We start from the raw sequence: 16548 nt of genomic DNA, 5'->3' as shown, positions 1-16548 counted from the left end.
CCTTCTCATCTTCAGCAATACTATTCACCAATAATTACTGGCTACACCTGGTTTTAAAATATAGGTGTGTCACAGGAAAAGCACAAGATTGTATGTTCAGAATACAAGCCTGACTTGTTCCTTAGTTCAAGGTGTCACAGCATTTGAGCACGATAAATAATCATGTCTCAAGTGCGCTACTTCCTTCTAAACTGTTGATTTTGCTTCAGATGCTGCTATAGCTGCAAGAAGCATTGTATTAGGTAGATACCTATACCAGGTACGTAGCTAACAAAAGTTTAATTTTGGAAAGAATCATGAGAATCATTGCAAATAATGTAGTACAGGTGCTGCAGATCTGTGTAATTACAGATTGATCAATGACAAAAACAACCATCTGGTTTTATTTTCCAGTTATCTGCTTTAAAAAATTCTGGCAACACTGACAGTTAAGGCCTGAAAAATTTAAGGTGGTACTCAAATTTTGTCTCCCTTTCAAACAGAATTGTTTCTGTGAGGGAACCTTTTAGGTTTTCCAGTAACCAATGAGTGACATTTTGTCCTATTATTTTTAGTATCCCTATAAAAATGCATTAAAAGTCACCCTATAATACATCCAAGATTTGATTTCTCTTCTGCCTTTCTTTGTCTAGAAAGATTTCCCCACTACCTTTAGGAAAAGCTCTTACCTTTTCACCCCATTTAACTCCTCCCCAAATGAAGATGTAATTTCCTCTCCTTTTAAAAGTAAGAGCAGTATGCTCAATATTTCTCTAAAAGATTAGCTTCCTGAAAGATTACCTTTCCACTATATGTTTTACTCTTTCAAACCAAGGATATGTTTTTCCTATGGAGAAATATATAAGGAAAAAAAAAGCAAATGCAAATATTCAAGTATTTACTTCACGCTTCTCTACTAATTGGTCCTGATAAGCACCAGCAGATTGCTGTTGAAAAGCTGTCTTCATTGGGTCTCTCAATTCCAGAAAACAACAAATAGTGGTATAGGAAGCTAAGCTGATTGTGATAGTAGGGTTTTACAATTTGGACTACCACATATGTTTAGTGAAAAGGCAATGGGAGAACTACTTAAATATAGATTACTGAAAGAATGTAACTGCAGCAAAATAAAACCCAGGCATTTTTTACACTTTAGTTAAAGTGACTTTTGTTATTAAACTTACTGGGTGATGGTTAGGTTTGATAACGTGTTCCCAAATGGTGGGTTTGAGATCCTCAAACCTTCATGCAAATCCCGTTTTTGTCATAAGAGACATTATTTTGGACTTTCAGGAGATAGATTTTTATATCTTGCTATTCATATTGATACCATGATACCATTCCTCTGACTTTAGGCAGTCTACCTGAGCAGTGAGATGTTATCTATTCATAACATGTATTAAAAAGTAATTTTAAATTAATGAGATGCAGAGAAAAAAAAAAACACAAAAAAACTGTTCAGCTGACTATCACATTCTAGAGTTTAGAAGATTCAGTTCCTAAAATATACTTAACTCCAGTGAGTAAAATAGTATTTCTACTACTTCTACTGTTACAAAAGCTTTATGCCCTATTCCTTTGGTAATTTTACGAACTAGAAGTTAGCCAAATAGGTCATCTTGATTAATAATCTTGATTAATGTAATTTCACATTGTTTCTGAACTTAACATCCTTCAAGCATGCAATGAATTTACTACAGTCAAAAAAAGATTACTAGAACATGACTTTCAGTTTTGAGGTTTATTTTTCTCGTTATCTTAGAGTGCGTCAAGGGTTATCCATTAAACTGAACTTCACTTCTTTTGATACACAACAATATGCAGACAATTTAAATATTTTTGAAGGTATAGGACAAAAGAAGATTTTAAGAGGTAAGGTTATTTTTCAGCTAATATTACTTTTCTATTAATAAAATTTAAGGGGTAAAACAAGCATTTTGAAGTGAAAAAAATTACATGCATATGTTTAAGTGGGAGAATGCATCTGTGTAACGTTACCCTGTTAGACAATTGATCTTAATATACATATCTACTCTTATGAAGTGACCAGATAAATGCTTCCCTAAATATATTAAGAAATCTATACTTTTTTTTTTAAGATCTTATTTGAACAATCTTGATAACTTGATCAGAGTCTTATGGGGTCCATGTTTCATTGGAAATACGTTGTCAGAAGATCCTGTAACATCACACTCAGTAACATAAAATGAAAGCATCTAAACTGAAACTGTTGGGAGCAGTACTATGATACTCCCTGAAATTCATTACAAGCATGGCAGTGCTTTCCTCAGACCTTGAAATATTGATAATACCTTATCTCTGTCTCTATATTCTATTCTGGAAAACTGGGATTTTGCCCATTTTTCACAAGCCTCAGTCTGTCCAGCTGAATTCCATCAGAGGTGGAATACATATACTTGAAGATAAATATATAGAGATAAGTCAGGAAGATATATTATTATTTATCCTTATTTTTGGAAGGAGGGAGAGAATGGGAATAAGAAATAGTAAAAGACTCATAAAATAAAGAATGGAGAAATTCTACCCTTTCAGTACCGCTTTGAATTTGACTCCCCTTTGGAATTTCAGTTTAGATGTGAGAGATTGCTTCAATAATATTCTCTGCAGCAACCATTAACTTGCATGGTTTTAAGGACTGCTGTGGAGATGACCAGTGACACCACAAAGACAATGTTAAAGGCTGTCCTTCAGTGGATTGCCTAAAACTTTGCAGTTTGAAGGGTAGATTTCCAGGTATTGGAAATACCAAATGTAGAGGAAAGAAGGACTACAAGACATTTCCAGATTAAGACTCTCCACTTAAGTAAGTAAAAGAACCTGAGAAGGAGGAAGGAAAAGAACGCACTTATAATTAAAAGTGTGAAAGATGATGTCCATTGTCTTTCCTTAATAATTTGACACTGTTTCAAATATATAGCATTACAAGTCGGTAAACAGCTCCTCCTCAGAAAAGCAAAGTCTCTTTGTCTGTGCAAAATTGGGCAAGGACTTCAGAAGAGAAAGAGCAGAGGCAAAAACTTTCACAGAACAGTGAGGAATTCAGGATTTTCTTTATCCTGAATACGGTCACTAGTCTAACTGTTGTTGCCTGGCATCATATCAGCTTTAGATGGAGAAGAAACTATTTTACTCTATGATGACTTGTATCGATCCTTTCATTTCCACACATAAGGATTTTATATGAGTGAATTTAAATTAGTTTAGAATTCAAAGTCAAAATTTAGATTCATTGTACCATAGAATCATAGAACTGGCCAGGTTGGACAGGACCTTGAAAGATCCTCTGGTCCAACCTTTCATAGAAAAGGGAGTTTAGATGAGATTATCTAGCACCCTGTCCAGTCGCTTCTCAGAACATTGCAATTGTTCCTGTGCTATATGCCTTCATGCATGCATCACACAATGAAATTCCTATGTAATTTCACAGTTTCCTTACTCTTTGAATACCTGTAAGTGTATGTGCTAATTATTAAACTGTGAAAATAAGTATATATAACAAAAATACGTAGTCAATACTGTGATTCTAGAATTTCAGAGTGCATATCTGTAAATGTTGAGAACATTTACAGCATAATAAGCATGGTTATGAAGATTATAGTGCTGAATATGTGTACTATAAGAGACGTTTCTCCAATAGGTGATATTCATATTGATGGATATGAGAGATGGGATATGCAGAATACTTACATGGCAGCCAAACAGCTAAATGCCTTCAGGGTTTTGAAGCTATTGTAGGCAGGATCACAGTACAAGAGGGAAAGCATTCTTTAAGACTCAAAAAGCTAATCCACTCTATTTTTGTGACAGCACTGGGGATTTTAATGTGCATGGGATTGTTTTGGCTCTAACTATATTATTCTTCATTTGTTCTCAGCTTCTCTGTCAGGGGCTAATCCTGCGACAATTTACATTTTTTCTCATGAGGCTACAGCACAGTTTATATCCGATTATTCTGAAAATTACAACGGCTTTAATGCAACGTACACTACATTTAATGCAAATGAACTGAACAGTAAGTGTTCTTTTTTTGTGTGTCTGTTATCCTGAAAGTTTGGTGAAACTATATTTTCAGTTTGAGAAAATGGAGATGAAAAGGAAAGCAGTATTTTCTGGCCCCAGTCCACTAACTAGATCCACTTTGAGAAATTTCATACTCTTTTAAAGATCAAATCATTGATTTCAGTAAGACTGTCCACAGGTTTACAGGCCTGTATCTAGCAGTAGGGTGATGCCTTACAAAGTTAATCTGTTTAAATAAGAGTAAAACTCTGGCCGTATCTCCATCAGATTCCTCTCAGCCAGTTTGTTCACTAATGAACACTGTTGAATCACTGACACTAATCATTATTCTGTGATCACCTGACAGTACCTGCTCTCCAGAGTTTCTGATGTCCTAACTCATTGCCCCAAGTAGTAGTCCCGAATGGTAAAACTAACATTCAGGAAAATACCTGCTTCAGTAAATAGGCATTGGAAAAAGTCCAGATGCAGTAAATCTACAGTGACAACAAAACACAGCAATATGACTCATGGATTGGTGTTCTTTAGTAGTCGGAAAAAAATTTAGATGCGGATTGGACAAGTGAAGGCTTCTTCATCCGCTAAATTTTGAGCAGGATGTGAATAGGGGATGTGACTGGGAAGGGATATGCTGCAGGAAGCATCCAGAGTGCCAGCAAACTCTCGTCGTGTGGAAGCCCTTGTTGGGGGCTGACCTGCATTTCAAGGCACCATGAAAAGACACTGAGCAAAATATTATGGGAAGAAGAGTGATAAGGATGTTGCAGCAGATATATGTGAGCAAAGAAGGAGCAAAGGAGAAGGACAAGGAAAGGGGTATCCCTGGTGCATGGAACACAGCACTTCTGAGCATTCAGCTCTGGTGGTGAGCCCTTTCAGCTGGAGCAATCCAGGCCTTGGCAAAGAAAAGAAGAAAAAAGCAGGGTTAGCCCTTGGTGTTAGCTGTGCAACGGGTCCTTTCTCATTCCCCCACCACATTACTGGTGAAGGATCAAAAAAGAAGGTTGATGAATGAGTGCAAGGGCATGTTGGGCCACCTTCAGCAATAGTGTTTTGTTAACAAGTACAAATGACACATTTATTTGAGCAATTATGTTGCATTGCATAGAAGAGGAAATTGAGTCACCGTGGGCTGCAGTTTTCAAACATATTTAAAAAATTACATTGCTCGTCACTCATTCAGAGAAAATACTTAACGTCTCTGTCATTTTTATTTACTAGAGGTTCTTATTCACAGATTATGAGAAAATCAATTGCACTTTTGAAGACGGCTTTTGTTACTGGATACAAGATTTAGATGATGATTCAGACTGGGAGAGAGTTCAGGGCCCTACCTTTCCCTTTATGAGTGGTCCTGATTTTGATCATACATTTGGCAACATGTCGGGTAAGATCAAATACGAGTTGCTTGCAGATTAAAGGAAATGCTTGATTTAGCTTATGTTATACCACTGTACAATGGATTCCTCATAGTGGTATTGTTGGGATGTAATTTTATTCTGCCATAAAAATGATTCAGGGCTACCAGACAAAACGTTTTATGCTGATTGTCATCTTGTGGAACTATATCAAAACTAAAGGAAGAAATAAAGGAATATATAAAGTGATTAAAGTGTGAGGTATTGAAAAGTTTCATGCTATTAATATGCCAAAGCGCCTTATCTGAGAAAGGAATTTCTATTATGCAACAGCGTTATAGGTCAAATAACTGCATGTTTGCCTTAAGGAAAAAAACAAGTGTAGTTACATTTTAGGGAAATCACTTCTATTTCATCCCTATCTACTGGTGACATCCTCATGGTTGTCACAGAATAATTTTGATTTAACATAAAGTTGACCTGCAGGATACATAGGGCACCTGTGTCCCCAGTTAGAATCGCCCACCAAACACACTAATTTTCAACACGTGCAAAACACACAAACACTCCAGAGACTTTTATAGCAAAACAAATTAATTGGAAGAGTGACCATATCAAATGTGGGGTTTAATTAAAAAGACAATACTGATAGGAATCAGATTTGGAATGTGTATCACAAATGCTTATCCCAGAATTAGACTCTAAAAGATTTTTTCTGCTTTAACAGGAAAACCAAACAGTCTCTTTCTCAGCTGATTTGTCAGTCCAGCTAAAACTAATTAACATACTTTGGATTTTGCAATGGTTATATGTATTCTATGCAAGACTTATACAGAACCTATTCAGTGACAAATAACGGGAAAAATTGCAAGTTATTCTGGAAGAAGTTACTCCCAGGAAAAGAAAAATATTATTCAGCACATTATTAGATAGAAATTATTCACCTCTCTCTGAGTAAATGCACATTTTCTAAACAATCTTCAGAACACTGTTTTGTCTTCCCACTTGACTCCTAGAATACAAATCAGATGAAAGAACATAACATTTGTTTAATAAAACACTTGGCAACGATTTCTAGCTCTCTTGAAAATGCTAATTTATTTCAGGTGCTCTCTGTTTCACTGTGCTAGATCTAAACTGACGTATGTAATGTTGCTATTATATTGAATATTCAAATTTCTACAACCTGCATTTGAAGTAAAAATGTGAGCTGCATCATTAATATCTAGCTATTACACACATTCAGTGAGACAGTGTATTTTTGTTTTGCTGCTCTTGAAAAGCAAAGCACTTGATACATACTCAACAATTGATTCTGAATGCTCATAGAATTGATGAAACAACGACAGAGAACTGTCACTTTGACTATATGAAGACCTTTTCTGTAAAAGAATGTTATGCTCATTTTCTTAAAGCTAGACACCATGTATATTTTAATGCATGCTTTCTAAGTCAACACAGGAAATGAAAGGCCTGATTCAGATTTCAGACTAATTTTCAGGTACTTTAACCTCCACACATGAAAAAGCTAGCTAATTCAGAAGTATAAATAACAGAATATAGTATATATAATTTAAATTATATAATTATAGTTATATTTATTTGTAGATTCTATGAATATAATATTTACATATATGTATATATGTATTAAATAGAATAAAATCTAAGATTGCAGACATGATTTCAATAAAGCAAGAATTTTACTTTAGGACTTTTAATCCCGCCTAATTTTGCTTTTCTTGTGACAAATCACAATGCTTCTGCAGCTTGGCCTCACATTATATTTCCATATGACAGCAAGAAGTCCAAATTCCCAGCTGCAAGGAATTAACTCAGAAAAAGCTAAAAACCCAATTTCCCCAAATAATGTTTTTTTTCTTTTTTATAATGCTTCACCTTGCTATAAAATATTCATGTAGTCATTCTCTCACCCCCCTCAACACACAACCCATATTTCCCATTATTACGTGGATAAAAATTATAAAAATGTCAGGAAATTCTTCTGCAAAATCACAAGCAATGTCAAACAGGAAGACATTTTTATAAACTAAATAGAAATCACTCAGGTGAATCGCTGCCTTCACTAAATAAAAGGCAGATCTCCCACTGACTTCAAAAGGACTAGTTTCCCATTTCATGTCTAGTTCTGAGGAGGGTACGACAAGCTGAAAAGCTCATTTTAATATGTCATTGACAGATGAATATAACTTGGGATAATCATTCACATTTATTGTGTCAGGAATCTTCCAAGTTATGCAACACCATCTGTGCTTGATATTATTGATATTATTTTTAATGTAAAAACTCTCATTTAAACAAAAAATCAGTAATTCTGTACTGACTAAAATGTGCTCATTATCTTGCAGGCTTTTATATTTCAACACCCATAGGACTTGGATTTGGAGAAGAGAGAGTCCGGATTCTGAGTTTGCCCTTGGTCTCTTCAGATTCATCTTGTCTAAGCTTTTGGTATTCTTACATAATTCCTAAACATATACTTTGTTTAAGAATAAAATCAAATAGCTTTCTTTCATATATAATATTAATCCAAGTCAGTGTGCCAGCAATACAAGCCTGCTTCTGTTTGGATTTCCATGATCAGTCTCAACTCCAGGCCTGAAACTTTGACTCCTTTATAGGTCTGATTCTTGCAGTTAGCTTTGAAGTATTTTCTTTTTCACCCTGCATCCAATATTCGTTTCTATACAGAAGTGATATTAAGAATCCCTGAAATGTTTTTTGCCATGAAGCTTAACTAGGCCTCTACAGAAAATACAGCAAAGTACCAAGTAAAACCTCCAGATGTAATCTAAACATATGATTCATTTCATTTTCATGCTCACTGCAAATTAGTCCTAATTCCATAAAACTGTTTATAAAATAAAAAGCTTGATATTTTTTCATGGAATTTCACTTTGTTCTAATAATACAAAATTGCTCTTCCCTCTCTAGGTATTTCATGTACAGTACTAATGTTTACCGTTTAAGAGTTAGCATAAGTAATGACCATGGTTTGGAAAAGATCATTTTCCAGAAAGAAGGAAACTATGGAAACAACTGGAATTACGGACAAGTAACTTTAAATGAAACGTCTGATTTTAAGGTTTGTTAAACTGCTAGTTTTTTAAAAATTTATTTTAGCTAAACTGATATCAGAGTTTTCTGCCAAATAAACCCAATGATCCACAGCTCCAAAGATAATATCTAGTACTATTTACTAATGCATGCCTTCAAATAAATATTAGCATGCAGAAGTCTGGAGTCCCCATTTGAATTGTTATCCCCCCCTTTCCCTACTCTGGAATTTAAAGTATTATTATTGTAGAAAACAGAAAACCTTAACGTTGTCATGAGACAATCAATGCTATCATGAAAGAGAGCTTTCCACAAAACAAGGGTGTTCAAAGCCTATCAAAATCTGATGTGGAGTCTAAAATCTTGACAGTGAGTGTGATATGAAGCACTTAGCTATGAGAAGATTTAAATTAAGTAACTTCAGATTCTGAAGCAGTATTTTCACTAATTAATTACAGACTAATTCACTGAAAGTGTGTTCCAGACAGAAATGTAGGTGGTGCCACATGTTTAACAACCAACCTGACTTACCTGTAAACAAAAGGAGGAGACTTATGCTAGACAATTCCTTCAGCAACTCTCTATTGAAAGCAATTTCTTTTTGTAGGTGTTTGGGATGGTTTGTCCTGCTATAGTAGTTTTGATTGATGCAAAAGCACTGCCAGAAAGATGCATTTACCATCTGAGGAAGTAAATGCATCTGTGACCTGGCTGCATCAGATTTCCAGCAAATGTGTGGTTTATGATCTCAGGAAGAGTGCTATGCCTAGCTGAATTTCACCAGCACAAATTCCTTGGTAACAGGATTACTTTAAATATGTGAATATTTAAGCACAATAACAAACAAATGAGACTAATTTCAATTTTTCATGGAGGTATGCCATTAGATCAGGAGAGGTTTGGACTGATGAGTGATACAGAATTTGTGTTTCAAAAATTCCATGTATTTATATATAAAAAGTAAAGTTATTTCATAGTTTTAAATCACGTTCATCATTTATACAAAGAAGTTCCTGCATTCCTTAGAATGATCCACTTGGTTTGCATAGTGCTGTTTTGTTTTGCAAGGAACCCTGTCTCTTCCCTGATGCTCTTCTCTGAGTGTAGCACCACTGTATATTACAGTGGAAATAAGAGCATTCAAGAAAGAAGACAGAATGGTTCAGCATAGGAAGCTGAAAATTTTTCATTAAATTATAAAACTCTAATTATTTTTCATGAACTTCAGGTTATTTTTGACGCCTTTAAAAAGCGTGGTCCCAGTGATATTGCCTTGGATGACATCGGCCTGACAAAGGGAAAGTGTAATGAAAGTATTTATGTAGAGCCAACTGTGATTCCAACTGTTACTACTGTCCCTTCAGTTCCTAGTAAGTAAACACTAAATTACAGTTGATTGCCATTTCCTATTACTGTATTTGTGTATGAATGATTCAGAGTTTTCAACCTTTAGTTTTATAAAAATCTCTCTTCAGCATTAGAAAATTATCTTCAGGATAACATACTAGGGATCAGGTTCCCTGCCCATGGCTCCATTGATAGCAACAGAACTGGTAGATTCACAGCTTAAGCTATCAGTGCAGTATCTTCCAAAACTTGAAGAGTGGAGGATAATTAAAGAATTCAGAATTTGTCTCTAAAAGCTTTAATTAGTAAAGCTTCTGGGAAGCCACTGAAAGGGAAGGAAGAAGAAAGAGAAGGAAGATTACAACCTCTATATTTGAAATCATAAGCAATGTAGCTGGGGAATAAGAGAACGAGCAAGGTCACATAATATCACTAGAGATCTCAATAGTAAAAATTCACCAAGCTCTGAGAACACGTGCACACTGAAAACTCCCATATTTGGGGGAATGAATCTATAATAGTGCCAGAATGGTTTAAGAATGGAGCACAATCTATGTGAGTGTCTAATACCCAAAATGGAGGTATTATCTGGAACAAGGCTTACAGTGAATGAGTTCTTTCCAATGTGCATTTGGCTGTATTGTTATTCCTACCATATCTGATTACATTAAAAAAGAAAAAGAAAGCAATATTTGCTTTGAAAAAAATTTAAATAACAGAAAGGACAGGACAGTGAGAAGTTCTTCTAGTTTTGGAGGAAATGAGTGGACAAAAAAAAAAATTAGACTCTTTCCACTTCCTGATCTAATGAGAGGTTTCAATATGTGTATAAATTATGGAATGTGTCAAAACCTAAACCTGATTTCTTCAATTTTGCCTTTGCTAACTCTACTCCTTGTGGTAAGGCAGGAGTGATGAATAGGTGCTTGCTCCAGTAATAATGGATGGGGCTTTTTTCCTGCTTGATATGGCCTCATCTCATTTCATCTCACTATCTTCTCGGCACCTCTTCTGAATCCCAGGTTCACTGGGAAACTGGAGGAGGGTTGGTTTTGTTTGCACATTTTTGCCATCTTCTCCAAGTCAAGTAGAAGTTAATGAAACATGAAACGTCTCTACCTATAGTGCATATGCACTTCTCCGGACAGGTTGTACAGCTTGATCCAGACCCATCATATTGCAGAGTCTTTTAGAGGAAAGCACAGAGATTTAAGCTTCCTCAAAACATTCCAGTTTCACAGAGCTAGTTAGAAGAATCTCACTGAGAAAAATATGAAAAAATACCTGTAGCCATCATTATAATGCTGGAAAATGTATATAAAACAATGAAGAAAGATTACATATGATGTTAACCAGGTCCGTGCACACTCAAAGCAAAAACTGGTACAAATATGAATAGAGCTTGTGGCAAAAATCATTGAAATATCTGATAGGGCTTTGTAATTTATTGTGAGAGAGGCATGAACTTCTTGGAAAAAAAGAGATTTCTACAAAAGACCTATTCACAGATGGTTTCATATCATTAAGACGAACAGTGAGTATATTCCAGGACTGCCTCCTATTAGATTTACTGTCACTTACAAAGCACAGCTAGTTGCTCTCTTGACAGCATATAGTAAATAAAAATGGTCTAAAATAAAAATAATAGAAAGGTACTGTTTGCATTGTATTCATGTTGAAGCACTGTGTACTAATATTGTCATTCTATCAAATCTATCACCTCTAAATCTACTGCATCAGGACAGGTAAGAAAACAAAACCTTCTAAATATAAGAGCAAAATGCAGTTTTAGAGCTCCATCCTGAGCCACAGGGAGGTAAAGATCAACAAGATGTCTCTGTCAGCAAAATTAAATTTTAATAACACTAGTAATTTCAGTCATAATTTACCAAAGTGAGTTTTGGAATTTGATTGCAGTTTTCATTAAAGTAATACTGTGGAGAGGTGCTGATGTCTGCCACCTCCAGCCATCTTTCAGGTGCTGTGGGTAAACACACCTCACAAGTTAGCATCAGTCTAATGATTAGTGGTAGAATGACCCTGTGGTAAATAGCAGCTGAGTGCTGCTGTCAAAACACCAAAGAAATGTCATTCAAACTATAGATCTCTACCCAAAATATGGTGATAAAGTTTTAATATTCAAAAAAAAGGAAGTGGTCATGTGGCATATAACTCCTTATGAAACAGATTAGAGAGGATCCATACTGTCCTTCGATATGATACAAAAGCACAGGCTAAGCTGTCGCTGGGGAAAAACTAACTTGTTTGCATAACTTTGTTGAGACATGCTACGTATACGCTATCTGTAACCTGCTGGAAAAAAGTGAATGTTATCAATCATCTTCAAAGACGTATGAAATTACTTTGATGGGTGTGGTGCAAGCTTACTAACACTAATGGTTTCACTACAAATGTCATGTCTATAAACAAGAGATGAAAGAATTTGAGCTGAGCCAATTTCTTTTGCTAGGCTTAGAGCTTCAGTAAGAGGCACTGGCATCATTCACAGTGCCACAAAAGCTCATTGAAAAGTCAAAAAAAAATTTTGGTGGTGGGATAGCGAAGCTGGATTTGCTTTTGTCTTTTACACAAGACTGTCAGCTTACACTTTCATCTAAAACAAAGATTGCTTTCATCTTCATATTCATTTATAACCTGTCTTTTAACACAAACAACAGTGTGGAAATTACAGTGTAGATTCCACACTTAAGATGTGTATGTCAATATAAATTAAAGTTTTGGCCAAAGCACAGAGGAATTTTTTCATGAATAGGTCATACATCATTTTCTACAGTGTTGAGAAAATCGTCTGTTATGCTCAATGAAAAGACCAAGATTATTGGTGCTGATTGCTATTTGGTTGTCTAACGAGTGACAGCTATACGAATAACTCCATATAAATTTGTGTTTAAAGATCGCTGGAAACTTTTAAAACATTTTTTCCAGACATGAGTAAAATCAATTACTTCTATCATTTTTCCATGCAAGAGAAAGATCATTACTAATGTGTCTTACATGTAGTCAACACCAGATCAGATTTCATCATAAGTTGTCCCTGTTCTGCTATTAAGAAAGTTGGGTTTGCTCTGCTCATATCATCAGATGATACTTGCTAAGGATCATATATTCTTCATGCAGCTTTACAATAGTTGTGTGTCTGTTTGTACGTGCAGTAATGTTCCATAAAAAAAGCCAATGTAATCTTTATTTGTTGTTAATGGCATTTACAGAAAACAGTCCTCATTGTGAGCCGTAGGGCTGAAACATAATATACTTGTTAGTAAGTATGTGATTGTTAGCAGTGCCTTTTGCTTTCAGAGAGTTCAGCTTTTCTTGCCAGGAGTGATTTGATGAAATATAAAGTTCTATAAGATGGCTGTCATGAGAAAGTTCAAATCTTTCTTGTACTTAGTGGAGCTTCCTCCCAGTGGGATGCAATGGGCAAACTCAGTAGGACTTGTAGATTATGCAGTCCCCAACCAAGTGGCTCAGACTACGCGATACTGACAGACATAATGAAACACAAAATTTAAGCCATAAGGGGTGGGGTGGGGGAGTGTTAAAGTTTAGCTGCAGTCTGAAAGTTAAAAAAATCAATTTTAATTCAAAGAAAACAACAAAACAAAATAAAAAAGGTAGATTTCTTCTGCCTTAACTTCTATTTCCTGAAGCAGGTGGAGGAGCACTGCTTATTTTTGAATAAAGTAATTGCGAACAGCAGAAGTGGGAAAACACCGAAGTTCATTCTGATAGTACAACTGAAATGAAAATAAATAACATTTCTCAATATGAAGTAAAGATTTGGAATATGAAGCTGACATATTTCGGATATAAACCACCATCTAAAACTATATATTGAAAGAGAATATTGAATATATAAAGTACAGTTAGCTATGTCTATGCGTGTGAGTGCGTGTATGTGTGTAGATACATATCTACAATATTTGCTTTTAAATAAATTTTATTCATTTTTTTATATAAGTGCATATACATGTTTATGATAAAGACCTTTCTTATTGGAGCAGTTGTTTCAAGGAAAAAGCAGTTGGCTACTTTTACCATTTGCAAGGCTTAACTAAAAGTTTTTAGGGTCCTGATGAAATCAAAATAACAGTATAAGGGTTTTTTTGCTATAAAGTTTATTTGCTAGATGACAAAATGGGCTTTATACTTGAGTATCTCTGCTAATGCTGCAAGAAGATCAATCGGATAATAAGCAAGGCATACAAGCTAAATGGATAAATAGGTTATATTGGGCGGGGGCTTTCCTCTGACATTTTCTAGCTTTTATATTAATGTACTAGTAAATTATGCAGTTGACTGTATCACATTCTTTTCTCCATATTTTCTGTCATGTGCACAGCTTGCAGACCAATAATCACCAAATGAAGGGCGGACTGTGTCCTTCCCCTAACTACATGGGGAAGACTTCTCATAGCACCATCATGAATACAGTTGTGCACCTGGGCACTAGCACTTCACAAACAGTAATATATGAACTATAACTGTAGATAACGCTATGGCATCGATTGTATATGTCAGCAGGTCTGACTTAGACACTGTAACTAATAAGGACAGTGAATTTCTTACACACCTTGTTTCCTCAATGCTCTGTGTCCTTAACAGAGTGTTGGCTTCTCACAACTCATTGTTCAAGCTTTATACCAATGGCACCGTGACTGAACCCTTACAGTGATGAAGTTAGCTTGAATATCCTCTTAATAAAATTACTTTTTCCAAATTATCTTTGTTACAACATATTGCAAAAGTAAGACAATAGGTTAATTATGTTTTTGAAATGTTTTCTTTTTCAGCTGACTGTGGAGGGCCAGTTGAACTCTGGGAGCCAAACAGTACATTCAGCTCTGAAAACTTTCCAAACAATTACCCTAATCGAGCTTTTTGTAAGTTATTCTTCTCCAAGTCTTCAGGAAAATTTTAGCCATATAAAAGTAGAGACACTAAATCTGCTTTCCCAAGTCAGATGCTGTCAAGCAAAAAAGATCTAAGCTATATACAGTGGGATCTTTTAACTGAAATCTATTTGGCATTTAGCAGAAGCTAAGGAATCATGTGCCAGTTGACTAAAAAGTGATGAAGACAAGCATAATCCCTCGGAATGTGTTCAGACAGGCCAATTCCATCATGCCTATTATGTCAAATATCTTTATGTCAATGCAACAACAGACAAGGTGCTGAAAGTCCCCATTTTACCATTACACCTCAATGTATTTGCCAGGTTAATGTCATCATCTCTTCTGTTAAATAGTTAACTTTTTCTAGGGGCAAAGAATGTATGTATGCATTTTACAAGGGAACCTCTGTATTGAATGTTTCTTGACATACTAGTGAAAAGACATCGTTATTCTGATGTATTATGAAATTACTTGATTTAGATTAAGCTACAGCTGGCAAAAGTGAAAATGTTTCAAGGTGGTCGACTATGTGCTGTTGATGGATGAAGCAAGGAAGAGAACTTTGTCATTGCTTCTTAATGAAATTTTAATTATTTATTACTTCACCTTTAACTGGAGAATTGTGTTGGGATTCTAATCACAAGAGTTGTAATTTTGTGTTTATGTCCCACTTGAGATATGGCTCTCATTTCCAGATATTAATTTCACAAGTTCCCAAATGAGATTCCTACTAGTGAGAAAATACATTCTATGAACAGATTAAAAAACATTTGGGTTTTTTTTTTTTTATTTTCTTTACAAGATTTCCATAGTATCCACACTTACATAGATTAAATATGATAAAGCACAGGCTAAACAGAAGCAAATACGTCTCTAAAACGACATCTAACTTGAAAGGCAGGCTTCTGTGACTGATTATAGAAATTATCTTACTATCAAATAAGACTAAAGTGACACAAGACTATCTGTGACATTTTCACAGTTACAAAAGAATTATCTTTGGTGCTTTAGCGAAACTCATAGTTGTCATGAATGGTAAAAAATGCATGTGTGTACGTCTAGGGGCCTAAATCCAGTTTTCAAAAGTGTTTTAGAGAATGAGAGTCAATTGAATTTTGGATCTTGACAGCATAAGTTGCTTTTAAAGATAAGATTTAGACTTCTAAGTCTCTTGGGTGATTCTTAATAGTTTAGCAGAGATTTTTTTTTCCCCAAAATCCTTCAACATGAAAATGACACAGTAAATGTAACAACTGAAAAGGTGATTTTTGCGTGTGTGTTGTTATTTTCTAGGTGTGTGGTACTTACATGCTGAAAAGGGGAAAAACATTCAACTTCATTTTCAGGTTTTTGATCTGGAAAATATTCATGATGTAGTTGAAGTCAGAGATGGCAGAGGACCAAATTCCTTACTTTTGGGCAAGTAACAGCATTGGGTACTAAAATGAATGTAATCAGCTGGAGCAAACTGATGGCTATAATATAAAGGAAATTAATTCTCCCTAATTTCATTCTACATTTCTTCACATTTTTGGATCTCAGAAATTAGGAGGAAAACTTGAGAAAGCATACTGTATGTGACATCACATTTCCCAAGTGTTTGCACACACTCAGCTTTCTATGCAATCCAAATGAAATTAACTTCTCCATAAATAAGACTGCTCATGTATGCGGACAAACAGAAGCATAATCTCTTAGTCGAACCTTTTTTTTCTATACTGATGTGTCAGATTTGGGGTGGAGCTTTGATCATTGCAGTCTGATAGGAGTTAGGTTTAGGGGAATAACTGTGTTCATGTGGTAGCAGTACTTGCTTTTGAACCCAAAGCATT

General features: G+C 35.2%; 1 protein-coding gene across 1 annotated transcript in view; it reads left to right on the top strand.

Moving 5' to 3' along the window:
- TMPRSS15 (transmembrane serine protease 15) overlaps positions 1-16548 on the top strand; it is a 57842-nt gene that overhangs the window by 19984 nt on the left and 21310 nt on the right. Inside the window, exons 11-18 of the mRNA XM_076335979.1 lie at positions 1742-1851; positions 3875-4012; positions 5258-5407; positions 7745-7847; positions 8331-8481; positions 9682-9823; positions 14615-14704; positions 16010-16135. Of these exons, the coding sequence (XP_076192094.1) occupies positions 1742-1851; positions 3875-4012; positions 5258-5407; positions 7745-7847; positions 8331-8481; positions 9682-9823; positions 14615-14704; positions 16010-16135 (1010 nt within the window). The remainder of the gene's footprint in view (positions 1-1741; positions 1852-3874; positions 4013-5257; positions 5408-7744; positions 7848-8330; positions 8482-9681; positions 9824-14614; positions 14705-16009; positions 16136-16548) is intronic.

This window comes from Aptenodytes patagonicus, chromosome 1 (assembly GCF_965638725.1).
Source record: "Aptenodytes patagonicus chromosome 1, bAptPat1.pri.cur, whole genome shotgun sequence".
Classification (NCBI taxonomy): domain Eukaryota; kingdom Metazoa; phylum Chordata; class Aves; order Sphenisciformes; family Spheniscidae; genus Aptenodytes; species Aptenodytes patagonicus.
This window is presented reverse-complemented; position numbering and strand designations above follow the sequence as displayed.